The sequence below is a fragment of the Cryptomeria japonica genome, chromosome 4, assembly GCF_030272615.1.
Source record: "Cryptomeria japonica chromosome 4, Sugi_1.0, whole genome shotgun sequence".
Taxonomy (NCBI): Eukaryota; Viridiplantae; Streptophyta; class Pinopsida; order Cupressales; family Cupressaceae; genus Cryptomeria; species Cryptomeria japonica.
Genome location: NC_081408.1, coordinates 556,518,883 through 556,537,381, shown reverse-complemented (window position 1 = coordinate 556,537,381; position 18,499 = coordinate 556,518,883). Strand labels below are relative to the sequence as shown.

The following is an 18,499-nucleotide window of genomic DNA, read 5'->3' as shown; positions in this document are numbered from 1 at the left end:
GGTTCTTTTTAACTTTGCAAAATGAAAGTCTTTTTAAACCCCAAATTGAAATTTTTTTTGATTTTAGTCCAAAATGAAAGATGAAGTTGTTTTTAAACCAAAAAGGAAAGTGAATTCTTTTTAAATCTAACTTTAAAAGCAAAGCTTAGAAAGAAAAAGAAATAAACTTCCTAATTCCTAACTCCTCGAATCTTGCAAAACAAGAAGTTAGCAAACCTGCACAACAAAACAAAACAGCAGGGAAAACTTTAAGAAACCCCCCCCCCCTCGAACAAGATGTAAAAACCTGGCAAAAGTTGGATAATTCCCGAGGAAAATTTTGATTTTACTGGCAAATTTTTGCGGTTTATGGAGAAAAAATAATAATCTCCATTGGCGAATTAGCCATGATCGCTCAAAGTTTATGAAAAAACCTAGCGAATTGTAATGTTTTTAAACCAAAAAAATATTTGCATTGGCAATTTCAAGCTATTTTCAAACCATTAAAAAAAAATATTGGCGATTTCAACCTATTTTCAAACCATAAAAATAAAATATTGGTGATTTCAAGCTATTTTCAAACCATAAAAAAAAAATAATGGCGATTTCAAGATATTAAGTCATTAAAACACGTGGCAAAACTTTTACAGAACCTGGCAAACAAGTCCACGTGTCAATCCCCATCTTTAATCGCACACTCGCAACCGGTTATAACAATTTGGAAAGTAACTGGCGAGTTACCGACAATGCTACCAAATCCTCTCAATCGCAAGCTCTCAACCTCTTTTATGAATCTTCAAAGAATTGCGCGAGTGAGCGACAGCCGTTGATCTTCATCAAGCGCTTCAGTCGCAACCTCGCAACAATATTTGTAATATTCTTTCTTTACCTGCAAGCTGATGACCACTACAAATCTAACAAAACAACATATTTCATCGCAAGCTCGCAACTCAAAACTTAACTTGACTTAAACCCTTGCAATCTTGTGACAACAAGACACTTAACAGCCATCGCATGCTCGCAACACTTTTTGACTTAAGACTTACAAACCCGCGAGCATGCGATGACCACAAAATCAGACTAAAACCTACATGTCACCAGATCACAACATAAAATGCTAAACAACTTCAAAACCTGCGAGCAAGCGATGAAACCAACTAAGCTGTGATACCAACCACATCGCATGATCACAAATTAAAATGACTTAACCGCGAACACCTCGCAACCTTGCAATAACATAAAATCACACCCAATCGCAACCTCGCAACATAAAATGGTCAAGTACAAAACATCTTGCGAGGTAGCGACAACTAAAATCTCCCAGTACTCGAAAGTTCGCAACTTAAACTGACTTGATGATAAAGGACATGCGAGCTAGCAATAACCATAAAATATCAAAACTATTTATCTCTTGACCGCAGTGACCCAGCGAGTACCAACAAAAATCGATGTTTTATGTTAATTAGTATTACCTTCATAAATAAGCGTGAGTAGTGGCACACAGACCATTAATGACTTACTCGCTAACTCTAGCGGCTATAATGCATGACATCAAACCAATTCGAGACCTCGCGACCAAAGTAATTTCATTAACAATCTCCAGCTTGCTAACATAAAATGCTAACAACCAAAAAACTAGAGACCTCGCGATTTAAACCCAAACCAACACTCACTAACTCGCCACTTAAATTGTTAAACATGAAATTTATCTACGAGTTAGAGATGAAACATTAAACATGTCTCATTGTTTGACCAACCATTTGACCACACTTGACGTTAACATGGACAAATAAAGAGAGGACAACTCAGATTTTCAATGCACGACAACTTCGGTTTACTAGCCAACTAAGACAAAAAAAAAAGAAACACAAAACCCTAATCGCCATGAACATCATGTTAAGCATTTAATGTAGAACAGTAGAAAGGTTCTAACAGTTATGCAATATGAATAATTTTATGGATCTTGTGACACAAATTGTTGCATTTCATGTTCAACATAATGTGGAACCAATTTACTAATAATTCAATTGTTTACTAATAATTCAGAAGATAAATTCTAATTGTTTACTAATAATTCAAACTCACAATTAAAAATATGAAATAAGTATCCATTCTGATTGAAAAATTCAAGGAATACAATATCAAAAATCATCAATGACAACTATAGTATTGCAAATTGTAATATGACTCAAGAATAGTAGTATAAATACCTATAAACCGACTGCTAATTCACTTCAGCGACTCAGTCTGAGGCTTCTATATCCCAAATGGACTCAAGATCTGGAAACTGACTAGTACTAACAGGTTCATCTTCATTCTTAGTCGGGTATTCAGGATTGCAGGATTGTAACTCTAGCCCTCCGCCCTACAATGAACTTCGACGTTCCAACTCAAATTGTGGAATGCGAATCAAGAGCTCCCAAATTTACTAATCAGACATGAACAAATTGTAAGAAAGAGTGTATTTGTATCAATCTATTATTGTATTTTTGGCAAATTGTGTGGGCGTTTCAAAATGCATCTTGGTTTAAGCGGAGCGAAATGGGTCCTCAAATGCTTATAATGTTTTAATTGATAGTGACGAATTTATTATTTGGCCGACGCGTGTAATGAACATTTAATTTACTGTTGGCAAATTAGGTCTTGGGTACATGGTCATTTTACTATTTCTGGTGAATAACGGAGGTGATCTAATACCCACGTCCGAGTGATTCCAGACGAATATTACGGCCATGCACGTCAAACGATGTGTGGTCAATGGCAAAGCCAGAATACAGTGTACCGTTAACCCTAAAATTCTGGGTGATTTGACCACTAAATTGCCCTAGACTATTCGCCATTTCCTCAAAAAAGAAATGCAGAATTCGCCAATTGGCAAAGATTCGCCACTAAAAAACTCTCTGGAAAACAGTTAGTGAAACGAAGGTTTTTGGTGGGCTTCTACAAGCCTAAAATTTTAATTTTTTTTTGGTTACACAATATTTTTTTCAACTCTTTGTTACAAAAGCGCTGCTTTGTGTAAACACAAAAGCGCCACTTTAATACAAAAGCACTGAAAGACTGGCAAAGGCACTAAAATAACAACAAAAGCGCTACAAGATAGACAGAAGAACTAACTAAAATTGTTAAACAAAATGAAAATTTTGTCAAACAGAGAGAGCAAACACGCTAAAATATTTACAATAGCGCTATAACTCAGACAAAGGCGCTAATTCTCTGACAGAAGCGCCAGAACTCGGACAAAAGTGCTAAATCCTCTGCTATCAAAGGCGCTATTACGTGTGTCAATAGCGCTAAAGCGCAACCTGTGTGTGGCAATTTTATGGGAAAATCACAAAAAAAGTTAGTTTTGGAATCAGAAGGTTGTGTGTTCGATTCACGTCGGGTTCACCAAATGATGCACGCTAAAAAGGATCCAAGAAACACAAGATTCAAACTTAGTGTTGTTAGTGACAATAAAAAATGAAAGATGAATGAAACTACAATCCTAAGCATTCATATCAAGAGAGATATCAAATAGATTATGAAAAGCACACAAAAACGAAGGAAAGACACAAAACCCTCCCAAATACTCTCCAACATGCTCATAGTTGGTCCTCCCTTGTTCTTCTCCTCTCCAAGTTCCACATGAGTGTAGCCCTCAACTTTTTGCACTATTATGGATGTCTTGTGGAGATTCAACATTATGAAAATGACTAATTATGCAAATGCAAACAAGCTAGATATGAGAAAATACCTAATTGATTTATGTTAATTTTATCCAAAATAACAAAGAAAAGTGCTTCTAAATGCTCTCTCAAATTTGGTATAAGTTTGATGCATACAATATTTTTGGATTGGATGAAGAAGGAATGGGCTCTATTTATAGGAAAAATAGGGCAATGGATGGTTCAGATTGAGTAATCTCAATAAGGGTGAGGATTGATGGGTTTATGATCCATGTGAGAGCTTTCAACCCAATCTTAGGATGACAAATGTCAACATGAGATGGCTTGAGAGGAGAGGGAAGAAGCATTAAATGCTTGAAATGACTTGAAGGTTACCTTGGGAGGTAAGGTTAGGCTTGAGTTGAATGAATAAAGCCTTTATCCAATGAATAATGTCTTTATCCAATGGACAAACTCTTGTGCAAGAGTTAGTGAGGATAACCATGGTCAAAGCAATGAATGCTTGAAGAGACCCATGAGTTAAATGGGGAGTGAGTTAGAGGGGAAACCTCTAACCATGTGGGTGAGTTGAGTTTAACCATTAATGGTTATGTAAGAACCATTAATGGTTTGGAAGACTTTAGGGGTTAACTTGTTGATGACATAAAGCCTTTAATGCTTTTCAAAGACTTTGAGGCTTTGAGAAGTGACTTCAAGTTTCTTAGGAATGTGACAATAATTAGGGGATGGGATTAGGCTAATTTAGAATGGGTTAGAAGAATCTAGAATGGGTTAGAAGAGTCTAGTGGGTTTGGTGAGTGAGAGAAAATAGGATTTTAATAAATATTTTGTTTATTTATTTAAGTGAGGAAAGGGGGTTAAATTAAATAAATATTTTTTATTCATTTAATTGGTTTAGAGTGTGGCTTAATGAATTAATTTAAATAATTGAATATTTTATTTAGTTAATAGAAGAAGAGGTCGAGGATGAATTAATTAAATATTAATTTAATTAACTGATTATTGATGGTTAAATAATCATATAAATAGTAAATATTCATTTAATTGAGTGGAAAGATTTATGTGACTACAATATCCATATGCTTGAGACTTTGATTTGAGAGCCTATACAGATGCAGACTGGGCAGGAAATATTGATGATAGGAAGAGTACAACCCGAGGAGCTTTCTTTCTTGGAGGAAGCCTAGTATCTTGGAACAACAAGAAACAAAGTTGTATCTCCCAATCAACTGCAAAATCTGAATATGTTGCGGCATATATAAATTGTACCCAAGCAATCTGGATGAAGCACATTCTGGAAGGTTTTAAGTTGAAGATTTCAGAACCGGTAAAGATTTTCTCTGATAACACCAGTGCAATAAACATTTCAAAGAACCCGGTGTTGCATGCAAGAACCAAACATATTGAGTTGATATATCATTTTTCTAAGAGAGAAAGTGTAGAGTAAAGATGTGTCACTGGAGCATGTTTCTTCTAAACAACAACTTGCAGATATCTTTACTAAACCTCTACCTAAGGGGACATTTGAGTATCTTAGAGGTAAGATAGGGGTTGCACCTCTACATGAAGTTCATTGAGCAGATGTGGAAGACATCAATCCCAGAGCCTATTGGAAATCTTGAAGAAGGATTAGTGTTGAATGGAGCTACTCCACAAGGGGAGCAGCTAGTTGCAGAACTGTGTAGGGTAAAAAGTGAGACTAAGTATGGAAACCCTAATCCCACTCTCATACACACTCATGGAATACGAAAGAGCCTAGGGAGGTAACGCACATCGGCTACTTCTTATGAGAAAGAGAGAGTCATGGATTACCTCTTAGGTTTTCTATTCCTTTGTTGTAAATGAGACAGAGGGATGATGCAAAATGCAATCTAACCTAGAAAGCAAATAAACAAGCAAATCCTAATCTGAGAGTGCAAATCAAAGAACAACTGATACACTGATGAAAAGTATAGATTAGAAGGAAAAATCAAAGGTGCCTCTGTGTCTAAAATATGAGCAGAAATGTTTGGGACCAGGGTGCCACGCCACTGTCCTGATTCTGCGATTCTGGAGCTGCAACTGACAGGAGGGATTCTAAGATCTATAAGTTGTTGATCTTCCAAGTCTTGCTGACAGAGAGAAGGATCAAGGAACCACGCCCCTTACCTAGGCAAGACCAGGGCGCCATGCCCCTATCCTTGATAGATTTCTACACTTTTGAGGTTTCTGGGTGGTGTAGATGCCTGTTCCAGACCTGTACCTGCTTCCAAATTCTTGTTTCTGTACCTACAACTGAAAAGGGAAGGTTTGGGGTGGCTAAATAGGATTTTGTCGTAGTCAAACCCCCATGTTGGTGATTTCCACCTCCATGAATAGTCGATAATGTATTGAAAAATGTGTGTGCAAGAACCTTGTGTATATGCAAGATCCTAAGAATGAAAGTAAACAACCTAAAGCAACCCTAAAGAGGAAACCCTAATTGTTTATAATTGACAAATTAAATGCTCTAAATCCATAATGCAAAGTGATCTAAAGCATGAATATGAATCAAAATGAATATTATGCAAAGATCTAAAAGCAACATGAAACCATACCCAACCCCAAGGGAGAGGTACAAGTCAATCATGAGTCATTGATCTCCTATTGTTCTTTTGCATCTTCAAAAGCCCCCAATTGATAAAATGATGTTTGATGAATGTTTGATGGATGAATGTTGAATGTTGTTGAAGACTTTAAAGATCTACTCTTTCACTGCAAAGAAGGTTTCAATACTCCAATAACCTGCCCTTAGATTCTTAGAAGAAGACCCCTTCAAATGAAGAAAGGGAACTCTTAAATATGAAATCCTAGATCTTAATTTCATGTTTAGGTCAACCTAGGATTTGAATTTCCCGCTGATATTTTGGGGTTAAGCATTATCATATCATAGGATTGTGCTCCCGAAATTTCGAGAAAAAAGTCGCGGACCATGTGCATTCCCGTCACGGTCCGACCAACTTTTCACCGAATTTTCAGGGCCATTAGATATGATGATATTAGAACGTATCCCAAAATTACAGCTGATTTCGAGATGTTTTGATATGCAAAATCGACCTAAACGGTCAAAATAAGACATAATTAGGGTTTATGATTAAATGATTCATTGGAGGAATAATATAAAAAGGGGCACACTTAGGGTAAAGGGCACACTTAGGGTAATGTGTAAAGTGATGAGACAAGACCTTAGATTTAATTAAATGCCTAAAGGGGAATTAGAAATGCAAGATGCAAGACACACTAAGGTAGGTGCTAACCTAAGTGTGAAATTGCACCACTCTAGCAAGGGGATACAATTTACGACTCTACAAGAATAATGAAGTATGACACTGTATGTTTTACTTTCATTTTGGCATTGTTGTCAAAGGGGGAGAAGAACTGTATGATTGAAAGGGGAGAAGAACTGTAGCCAGCTACCAGTTGAAGACGTGAAGATACAATTGAAAGAGAGTACATGAAAAATGTAAACCAGGATTTCTATACATGTGTATGTGCATTACTCTCAATCATCACAATCAGGTGGTATTGATATTTGTATTGCCATCGATGCCAAAGGGGGAGATTGTTGGAATTGCATGAAGATTGCATTAATGAAGTATAATGTTGTCATTGATGTCAATAGTATCCGGTAATGGAGTTGTATTACAACCGGTAGTAATCCAGGAATGCAACCGGCAGTAAAGCAGTGTTGGAAATCGGTATTGGTATTTGAAGTAGAGTGATCAACCGGTAACCCTTACCTGTCGATTAGCAAAACCCTAACCGATGGAGCTTGGTGAATCGGTTATGATGATCTATGATCGAATGGTGATCAGAGATGATTATGCCACATGATAAGTTTCAAAGTGATTTTAGTGCGTGAAGATAACTGTGTATCTTGGGAATGAGCAAGTGCATAGCATGAAGTGGAAACCGCGTGATGAGTTACAGGATTCGATGATCGGTGATCCAAGATCGGTCAAAGTTGTCTAGAACAATGTGCAGCTAATTGCTATGTAATCCAACGGTCATGTTTGAATCGATGTGTTTGTAATCTCTATGAGATCTTAGGTTTTGTGATGTGTTACCGACCTATTGTATTTGCTTATAAGGTCAATGAGTTGTTTTGTAATAGTGTTGGCAATTTTGGTTGTGTGGTAGTGTGATTGTTGCCGAACCAAAAGGAGTATCTGCAGAATGTTTTGAAGGCAGATAGGAGCATAAAAGGATCTGATTAAGCAGAGCAATGCTATTACCATATCAGCAAGACCTTGTTGTTCTCTAACAATTACAACAGTTAAATCCCCTAACAATGTAAGCTTTAACAGGCTTGGTGCTATCTAAATCCTCTAACTAGGTGATCCATTAACTTAGATTTGAAATCATCTATCGAGGTTACTCCTAACAGGGTATTGCCTTTAACAAGGTAATTTAGTCAATCCCTTAACCAGGTGGTCCTTAATCGGATCTGTTCCTAACAGAACATTTTTGTAAAGCTTCTAACAAGGCTTGGCTCCTAACAGGAAGAACTTTAGAAGAGTTCGGAATACTTGGTATTCATCCCCACCGTGGTTTTTCCCATTTGAGTTTCCACATCAAAAATCATTATGTCAAGTGGTGAATGATTTTGTGTATGTTTTTTGTATGGTTAATATGTTTAACTGGTAAAACCACTAAGACATGTTTAGATAACCGGAAATGATCTGAAATGAGCTATTACTAATGTTAGTAAAGTGTTTTGATGTTTTGGATAAAAGGTATCTAAGTTTCAGATCTGTTATATTGATATTTAAGTCAACCAGTAAACTTGATAGTGCAATTACAGTTTGTGGTATAGTATCTAAACCGGTTAGTCTAACAAGTTGTTTATGAGTTGGGATTAAGTTTGGTGAAAGTTTCGTTTGTTTTCTATCTTCTGATTCACCCTCCCCCATCTCAGTAGTTGACCGGATCATTATTGGTTCATCATATCATCAACATGTCATTCGGATTAATGAATTTCATGATGACCTTGTACCTAGCATTGGACCTCTTTAAAATAACCTTAAAATATGACCAGGTATTAACAAGAATTGCTTTTTACTAACTTCATTGTAAGTGCAGACCACGAGGCTCTGATAACTAAAATCTGCTTCTAGTGGAAAGGAAAATCCATGTCTTCAAAATCCACTTCTTTGAAATGGTCAAAGTTGTGAATCAAAGATTGTGTTTCTGGGACTTCAACCTAAAAACTGAAAACCACCAAAATATAGGTACTCACTGACATAATCATGAAGGTTATTAATGAAGATTACGGTCAAGGGATGAGTCCTTGAAAAAAAAAAATGATGAGTCGTTGACCCATACTACAGACATCTGCAGAGAAACAAAAGCTTTATATGTCTAATCTTGTTTTTATCTGTAGTAGTTTGTTTGATGACGTGGATACTTCTGTGGATAACAAGGACTACATGAATTCTAACATGTGAAGCTCGTTTTTTTATATATATATAAAACAAAAAGGAGTCCTGAGGAACTAACTAATGGAAGGAGTTGCGGTATGGTATTTTTGTGTAAACTTGTTTTACAATGACTCTAAAAACAGAATAAATATACAAACAAATATTCTGTTCTAAACGATTGACAGCGATGTAAAAATAGTTTTATCTGAATACATGCATTAAGACTTGGAACTTTCGAAGAATTTAATCTACTGGGCCTTCTCCTTTTGGACCTTTTAACTGTTATACATGCATGCTCAAAAAAAGACTTGATCTATACAACGTGGCAAAAGAATTTCTATCCAACTCTGTAATGGGCCTTAATACCTGATTTAATTTATTTGATTTCATTAGCCAACTACTTAATTATCACCAAAGTATATTACAAACAATTGTTTACAAGCCTCTGGCTAAATAAACTTCGAACAAACCTTAAATATATCAAATCCTGAGCAGTTGGGTGTATGCAAATTAAACAAAACAAAACACTAATACCACAGTTTTATTTTCATTTATTAGAATTTGAGGCAGCGATTGATTTTCGTGTTTGGGTTGTTTCCTGAATCATAATTTGCTCCAGCTATCTTTCGGTGATGATAATAATTAATTGTTCATGTGGCAAAAACTAGCTTTTCTCGGATTGAAATATTGGCATGCGTCTCCCTCAAAATACAGGAATTGCACAGAAATTGTTTGTGATGTTAGATACTATCAAAACATGAAGAAAACAGATTTGATTATGGGTATTACCCCTTAAAGAATTTAAGCTACCCTGCTCTATCAGTATTTCGTTGCTTACATCGTTCAGTTGAGATTCATGTTCTTGTCTGATGTCCATTTACACAAATCACAGAATCATTGAACGAGCAAAAAGAATATTTGGAAAGATATCAAGCACTGCCCGGCTTTCATTTCATGCACAAAGCGTAGGAAACGGAAGGAGTGAATAGATTAAATGCAGATGTATTAACAACTCCAATTGAATTATTTGCTCATCCTATTCACATGTTTGTGTTTGTCCTAATCTGACTTAGACATTATCCCAAGAAAAATCTCACCTTTTCTTCTTACACTCCCAACTCTTTTTTGACATAGTTTTACTAATACAGTCAGCCAAGGCTGAAGGCCTCAGCAAGTAAATAAGACCTTCCACGCCAAATGTTAAATACCTCAAACAAATAAAATACTCACTTGTCAGAATTGAAAACATGCATCCCTACAAGACAAGATCAAATATAACCTCTTCAATCAAATCACCAAAAATGGCTTTCTCTACTTGACACCCTATAGCTTCAACATCATTTCGCAACTCCATCCACAGACCCCCTTTAGCCATGTCCTTTGCTATAATCTTTTCTAATGTATCTGTAGTTTCTGACTGTGTGTATAAAAAAGAACTGATCGCTGCCCATGTGTCTCTCAGAAGCCGTTTTCCAGCAGGTTTACAATGAGAGCTCAATTTTGTCTCTTTCAACCAGGGATTATGATTAGAAAACGGATCTAATATCTTTGCCAATACTTCATTTATGCTGTCAAAAAGAAGGCGTCGCTCCCATTTGCTCCCCTGAACCTTTGTCTTGTCCCCTTCGCTATTATGCCCAAGAAGATTTTCGATCTTCTCAAACAATGAAGGATCCAATGGGTGATTTGGAACATGCCAATTTGGAATGATCCCATCCCCAGTGAAACCAGAAGCAACAAGAACATTTCGGACATAGCATAAATCTGACAGCTTATCTTTTGGACAAGAAATGTCATCTAGTTTTGAAAATTCTAAATCAACATTTTCAGTCATCAAAAATTGCAATCTTGATACAGAAGATGTCATAGATTCGGATGCAGAGTTGCAAGTTTTTTCACTCAATGTGTCAGCTTCTCTACAGTCAAGAGTCTCAAGACCATCAGACATTATCCTATCCCCTTGTAAAAGGTTATCAGCTTTAAGATTTTGTCTTTCAGATCCATCAAACTTCAGCAGGCGAATGCGTAAGCGCAATTCTGTATCATAAACATGCAAATCAGAAATCTTACTGGAAGGTTTAATTATTTGAGAAAATTCAGGCTCAAATAATATGAAAAGAATGTTTCTGAGACTATTCGGTAAAAATTGTAATTTAAATCTCAGACTAGAAAAATTGTGCGCATTTAATTTCCATTAACTTACCTTGAAGATCCGAATTTACTTTCTTAAAATCCTTCGGGCTGGGTGTTTCTTCTTGGAAAGGTGAATCAAGAACTGATACTGGAGAGGGTTGTTCAGGCTTCTCAACATTAATTGCTGGAGGTCTGGATTCCCGAATAGGGAACTGCTTTGTAGGACTGTCAAATGTTGGAGAGCTCAGTGGTTGTTCTGGAGGGATTACCTATAAGTAAAGAGCAAAGTAGATTAGCCATTCCAAATGTAGAGAATTTGTGCACCAAAAATCTTGGAGATAAAACTAAAAGAAATCCACCAACAAGGAATATAAGTTTACTTCTGTTGCATAGTCAGTCTGATCACCAGACTGCAGTGGATCAGCCAGCATAGAATCAGGACGCCACTCCAGGGGCTCCGAAATAGTTCCTCCAAGACCTTTAGTGTCTGCAGGTGACGGCCTACTACCAAGGTCTGCTGAAAGTTTGAATTCTATATTTCCCATATCTGGACTATCTATTGATCGCTTTGGACATTCTTGATTCTCCAGAATAAGCAGATCTTCTAGGTTTCCTATGTCTTTTTCAGATTCAACCCGCAGTTCTTTTGGTGGATCACATGCTTCCTCCAAAGGACCATGAATATTAGTATCTGGCTCGGTTGAGGAATCAAATTTCCTGCTTGATTTTCTTCCCAACATCAAAAAGCTTCCTGTTAAACTTGAAGCTTCTCCCTCAAAAAAAGATCCGTTACCCTTGGTCTTGTATCTCTCTGCAGAAAGGTTTGTGCTTGAATTATCACTAATCATTTCGTGGGCATTGTCTCTCATAACATCAGAAACTCTACATTGAATTTCTTCATTATTTTTGTCAAAAGCTGTGGATAACAAAGGCCCTGACCGAGAGCTCACAAGACTTTCAGAAACTGTGTGTTGCACATCATCGTTGTCTTTTACTAAATATGTGGATGACAAAGGTCCTGAATGAGATTTTCCAAGACTTTTGGGTGATATAATATCCCTGTTCTCATCTCCATCCCTGTGATATGTGCAATTGGCACCAACTTCATGTCTAACTTGCCCATATAACTGTTCACCTTCTTCAACCACATTTCTGATTTTCTTGTTTTGGGGGCTCTTAGACCTGCATATTGGTTTCTTGTCCTCTTGTAGAGCAAGTATTTTACCCAGTGTGTTTACATCTCCTCTAGATTGTTGTTTGTCTTCATCCACATGACTCATCTTCAATCTTTCTGACAGACGCTTCTTTGCTTCTCTATCGACTGTAGATTCAAATGAATGCCATTTGTTTGCAGGCTGTGACATGGGAACATCAGACCTTTTGGTATGGTCCAATGAATGTTTGGTAACAGGTGTAGAAACTTCAGTGTCACTACTAACACATGTCTCTCCAGAACTAATTCTAGATTGATTCAATAAATTTCTCTTGCTAATAAAATTATTGAAAGAAGTAGAAACTTCCCCCATTTCAATAGGTTTGTGTGTTAAATCTCTAGCTACACTTTCTCTTACATGCCTAGCAATTTCTCTAGCTATTTCTTTTGGATCTTTGGGCCCATCCTTAATTTGGCCATGATCACCATCCTGAGGAACCTTAGAGTCATCTTTCCTATACTCTCTAAGTCCCAACCTGAGCCTTTCCCTTACTTCCTGAAGAAAATCTCGAGTGCTAGCTCTGTCACCTTTACCTAAACTTCTAAAAGAGGCTTCAGATCGTGGTGACCAGCTTGGTGATGATGGGGACCTAGCATTTGAAGCACTTCCTGGACCAGGCTTTAAGATGACTATCCTTGTTGGTAAAGCACAAGCATCACCCTTAACTGGAGCACTTTCAATAGAGTACTGCTTGTATCGATCCTTTGTGCCTGAAGATGGGCTTTTTACTTGCAATTCTTCTTCTTTTCCTGTCAGCGACCTGGGCCCCTTTTGCTTCTGAAATTGTTTATCATGCTTTTTATCTTCTGTAGGATATTGTCCACGACTAATATCCTCTGTTTTCAACTCCTCGGCTGTTTTCCTTGCATTGGCTGATTTCATTTTTGTTTTCATTGTTTCAGGAGTTTGTGGTGTAGACTGAAACTCCTGAAGATGCTTTGTAAAAAATGAATTTGGCTCTTGAAGGAATTTAAGGAACAGATCCCTGTTTGACTGTAACACTTCCAGTGCATCTAGAAATTCCTTCGACTGCTGTAGTTTCTCATCAGCAACAAGATTTTTAGCATCCACAAACTTCTGGTGCTCAAGAGCCATATCTGGCTCATCTAATTTTTCATGAACAAGCATGTGTTTCTCAACTGGCTGTATGTTCTGCTCATCAAGCTGTTGAGCATTTGAACAATCTCGAGACTTTAAGTCTTCTAAAGTCTCAAACTCTTGACAGAGCTCTTCCCTTTGCTTTTCTTGAGACTGATCTATACAAGAATGTGCTCTTTGGTCTGGACAATTAGAGGTCTTCAGTTGAGAAACTGACAAGGAAATTTCTTGTATAGGCTTACTACCTGAAGCTCTTGATTTCTGTGGAGATTTGCGACCATCACAGTTTGACTTGGGTTGCTGTTGTTGCTTCGCAGATATAATTTTTTGTGGATCATTATCTAATTCTTGGGAATGTTCTCCTAGCAATGTTTCTGCAGGCATTGCTTCAAGGCCCATTAAACGTGCAACAACACCAGGTGTGCGCCGTTTTGATTCAAACTCTTTTGTCATTTCTTCAGCTATCAGTGCCTTCATGGGTATTCCACTTGCCTTTTTCTGTGTAGAAGGGTTCCTTCTGGTATCATGAGTCTGTTGGATGCTCCACAAAAAACAAAGATAATTAGGCTTACACAGGCACATGCACTGAGTTGAGCTAATATTCACACAAAAGGCAAACCTTCTTAGTAAAATGTCACGCAATACTACCTACTTAACAAATGCGTTATACAACAATGAGCATATATGTTTCCAGCACAAGGCACCTATTTACAAAAAAGTTATAATTCACACCCACGTTTTCCTTTCCAATAAATATGAATAAAAGAAATAAATCATCAGATCAGACAGAAGAAACCGATGCTTACAAGAGCATATTCATTTCTGGCATCTCTACTTTTAGGTGTTTCCAGATACTCATTTGCCACATCAAAACTGATTCTAGAAGACCGAGATCCTGCCAGAAAATACATCAAGTAGGATAAGACAGCAAATCCACTTCTAATAAAGGTCTGAAATTTCTACAAAACAAAACTTGGAGCTTGAAACCATTTATATGAAAAGATAATTTGGTGGAAAGCAGAAAAGATGTCAAAGTAGAACACGGGCTCTTCAATCAGTCCCTCACATTTTCAGTCCACTGACAAAATGTGTGGAGAAATATTAGATTAGAACCAAAATACAATTTTGATGTCCCTATGTAAGTTAATGTAGTGATGTGATACTGATATGGGATTTGTTCTCCCTTTTCTTAGTGACTTACACGGTAATGTTTTTGTGTTGAACAACCTAGAAAGGAAATCCACCTTCACTGTAACATGTTGAGGAGGGAGGGAAAGGGCAGATCAACTGTTTCATAAGTCAATTTGGCTCCGAAGGGGTACCAGGAGTGGAGAATTGCACATGATGAAGCACTTAAGAACTCACCCTGCAAGAAGCCATACTTAGCAGAAAGCACAATAGTCTTATGTGATTTGTAAAAGTTATAGAGGAGGTCCTTTTATAGCTCTTGACTGGAGCACTCATCATGAGAATTCACCAACCAGCTGTTCATAGCTTTGCAGCAGAGGGGATCAGAGGAGACTCTAGAAATCAGTTTGACCAAAGAGTGACATTTGAGGAGCACCCCAAGCAATAGACATTTATTAATCCCCAATTATGTTTCAGAAAGACTCCTGAAGAACCCTAGCACTGCCAAATTACAAGAGTATGTAGATGGGTCGGTTGCTTTGGGGGATCAACGCTGCCAACTGGAAGAATATTTTTTGTTTAATAAATTTACAAGATCTGCACGTTTTGAAATCATCTGCAACTTTATGTTTCCTTAAAATATTCACCAAGTAAAACTATAAGTGTAGCCAAAGTTGTGCTCTTATGGTTATGTATTCTTGTTAAATTTCATTTAAACTACAAAGAAATTTTTCTCTTAGCAACGAATAATTTTTGGCCAATGTTTGAATTGATGGGGATGTGATGGTTTGGTTTGCAATCACAAGCAGAAATTGCCAAAGGAGTCTCATAATTCACCAGTTTAAAGGAATTCAAATAATTGAGGCAACGACAGGGTAGTAAATAAACCAAAACCCTACAGTTATCTGTAATTATCTTGCTCTCCTTCTGAATGTAGATGGATTGTTGATATGCATTTGCCTTTGAATCTTGGACCCAGTGCTGTAGGTCAAACAACAGAAGGGCGAAAAGAAATCTATAAAACAAGGTATTCCTTTGTCATTCACCAAATACAAGAGCCCCCTTGAGAAAAGACAAGCAGCTCAAATGATCTGTATACGCTTGATACGATGAAAATTTATTTAAATATTTTTTGGGCTCAAATGATCTGTATACGCTTGATACGATGAAAATTTATTTAAATATTTTTTGGCTTTAATGCAAAAAAAATAACTTAATTCTGAAGAAACTGCAATGATAATGAAGTGGTATTTATGACTGTTGTAGCTCACTTACCATCTGCATGGGCCTTTTCTGTAATTAACTTCCTTCCTGATGGATGATGATTAAAATCAAACAGACTAATTATGCCTCCCATGCAGCCCGGCTGCTCTTTAGTGGAACGCTTCTTGAGATGATTCTTTGTCATTGCTACCGGAGATATATTAGCATCAATCCACAAGTCGTGCCTCCAATGCTCAGATAGTTACAATTCTGCAATCCCAATACACTTACAACACTTACAAAAATAATCAAAGGAGATAACAAACCCAGATATTTTCGCCTCAATATCTAACTCAAAACAGAAAATGTTCTATCATTAGAATATCCACCACAATATATTCAAAAGAAAATGGAAGCAGTAATTCTCAAACCTCGTTATTACCTTACCAATACAAGTATTTCTGAGCAAACCAAGAAATTCAACCCCCCCAAAAAATTTTGATATCCTTAAAAAATCAGGAATCTGCAGAGCTTGGAAAGTTGATTGTGGCGCTAAACTGCTCAAAGCAAAAATTTCTTCCAGATCCCAAGTATCTACCACCTGCTACAGCTGAAACATCTCTGAATCTTTTTCTTTTACCAAACCTTACAAAAGTCACTTCGTTGATCGGCTCCATTGTAATCAGGAAACCACGGAGACGCTATCCCCCTCATCCGATCCTCAACTCTGCGGAGGAAAATACAGTCAAAATCTCGCCAAAAAGCAGAAAAAAAAGTGGGGGCTTCGATTTAATTGCCAAACAATGGAGAAATTAATTCTTTAAAAACAAAAACCTTAAATTGAGAGAATAAAACAAGAACCTGGTCAATTTTCTGGAAAAGAAAAATACATTCAACGTGAAAATAGTGAACTTCAACTATAGCGGATTTTAGCGTTCCTCGAAGCTCTGACGAAAATTTCATCTCTTACAAATTTAGACACATTTTTAGCCTCGCTCACCCCATTACTAGTAAAGATCGATTAGTTTTATCAACACTCATTTGGCCTGCTCATTATATTTACGTTCCCCTATGCCAAAAAGCTGCACTCTGCATTGTTTTAATGACCGACAGAGCTCCACATTCAATTTCCTTTCACCCAGCTCAAAAGTTCCTTTGATTTTCCACAAAATTTACGGCTTGCTTTGTATTAATTAGATTTTCCACAAATTTTCACGGCTAGCTTTGTGTTCCGCATAGTTTCCGGCAAAGATTTAGATTACTTTCCAGCTAGCATTAATTTTAAAGCTTTAAAGTCTAGAACACGAAAGGAAAACACTAGCTTTAAGTAAGCTAAGCTCATCTCAGGGTTTCAAAAAAGGCATGAACTAGTTTTAACGAAAGCACGCAAAGAAATCGACAAACAACACATTCTAAGCCACAGACTCGTCAAAATTATGAAATGGCGTTAAAAAACTTCGACATACCGTGTGTTTTGCCAGAAAGCTCCAAATGAAGATTATCTTCGGCTCAATACAAATCCTGTGAATAGTCCTCTATTTTGTCGTTATATCTGTCAAGAAAAAGCTCTGTACTTGGCCTATCTACGCTCGATCACAGTCCTTAAACTAGATGAATTAATGTAATCACAAATGCGGCCCTTCAAGAGCTCCAATAACAAAATTTTCACCACTGATTTGCACAGAAAGAAAAAGCTTATAAAATTTATTTTTATCACTTAAATATCATCAAAGATTGCGCCGCTGATCTAAACAAATTGCAGTGACTTTAACTCTCTGCAGAAGAAAAACAAACTGCAGATTTTACCACCACGGCCGACAATTTCGCAGAACTCTTTCTTCTGCTTCTCCGATTAGCACTGCGATTTGCAGACGAAGTAGCGCATTAATTAACCTCCCTGCGCATACGTAAGTTAACCGACAGTTCTCTGTTTTTTTCTTCCCGGCGGTCAAAAGCACCCCCAGTTTCCCGGCCGTTACGGCAAAACGGCTTTGCCGGCATGTTTATTTCTTTCTTTTTTTCTGCGCGCGTGCTGCTTGAGTTTAGGCAGTTAAAGTTAAACATGGCGTGAAAATCTTTGATTTACCCGACGGACGCATGGCGTTAAAAACTTTAGTTTGCTTTATTACAGCGGATCCACATAATCGTGGGGCCGTCACGAAATCTCTTTCAGATCTAATATTTAATAGATTTGCATTTAGAAAATAAAAATAATGAAAATGATTTATTGATAGTATTTTTAGGGCTCTTTTTCATTAGGAAAGAAAATACCTAGCTTGGTGTTGTGATATTTTATGGAAAGAGGCACAAATGCACCTGGGGAGGTCATAACTTTATGGAGATGCAATTTTACTCAAGGTAGATGGAATAAGCTAAGCTCTTTGATTTGGAAGTCCAACGTTGATGCTCAATCCCAACTAATTGCATGGAAAGTCCTTCACATTAAACTGCTTATAGGGGATCGTCTTTCTTTCATCACTCCTCCTCCTTTGTGCCCCTTCTGTAATAAAAAAGAGACTATTAAGCATGCTTTTTGGCTTTGCCCTCACGCTCATACCCTTTGGTGCCATCTATCCTCCATTTTCCCTGCAATTTTTCCTAAAAAATGGACTTGGCGATCAGCACTTCTTGGACTTCC

At 37.1% G+C, this 18,499-nt stretch overlaps 1 protein-coding gene across 3 annotated transcripts; it reads right to left on the bottom strand.

Annotated features, from left to right (window-relative positions):
• Positions 1-10,103: 10,103 nt before the first annotated feature.
• Positions 10,104-17,846, bottom strand: LOC131029439 (uncharacterized). 3 transcript variants are annotated; one of them, XM_057959926.1, is made up of 7 exons: positions 17,328-17,846; positions 16,304-16,588; positions 15,934-16,131; positions 14,337-14,425; positions 11,599-14,061; positions 11,289-11,487; positions 10,104-11,122 (listed from the first exon to the last, which is right to left on the bottom strand). In XM_057959926.1, exons 3-7 carry the CDS (start codon positions 16,064-16,066, stop codon positions 10,341-10,343), a joined length of 3,666 nt encoding a protein of 1,221 aa, XP_057815909.1. In that variant the 5' UTR covers positions 16,067-16,131; positions 16,304-16,588; positions 17,328-17,846; the 3' UTR covers positions 10,104-10,340. The 3 variants fall into 3 exon arrangements, with proteins under 3 accessions (XP_057815909.1, XP_057815911.1, XP_057815910.1); XM_057959928.1 differs by having other exon boundaries at positions 16,309-16,588; XM_057959927.2 differs by lacking the exon at positions 17,328-17,846 and adding an exon at positions 16,723-17,272.
• Between the last annotated feature and the right edge of the window lie 653 nt (positions 17,847-18,499).

What these genes read in the sequence shown, in the direction of transcription:
- LOC131029439 (XM_057959926.1), bottom strand. Translation starts at nt 16,066, where the DNA reads ATGACAAAGAATCATCTCAAGAAGCGTTCCACTAAAGAGCAGCCGGGC. An exon ending in AGAAAAGGCCCATGCAGATG is followed by an intron (nt 14,426 to 15,933) that starts GTAAGTGAGCTA and finishes ATTTTCTGGCAG; the next exon opens with GATCTCGGTCTTCTAGAATC. An exon ending in AGTAAATTCGGATCTTCAAG is followed by an intron (nt 11,123 to 11,288) that starts GTAAGTTAATGG and finishes TTTATGATACAG; the next exon opens with AATTGCGCTTACGCATTCGC.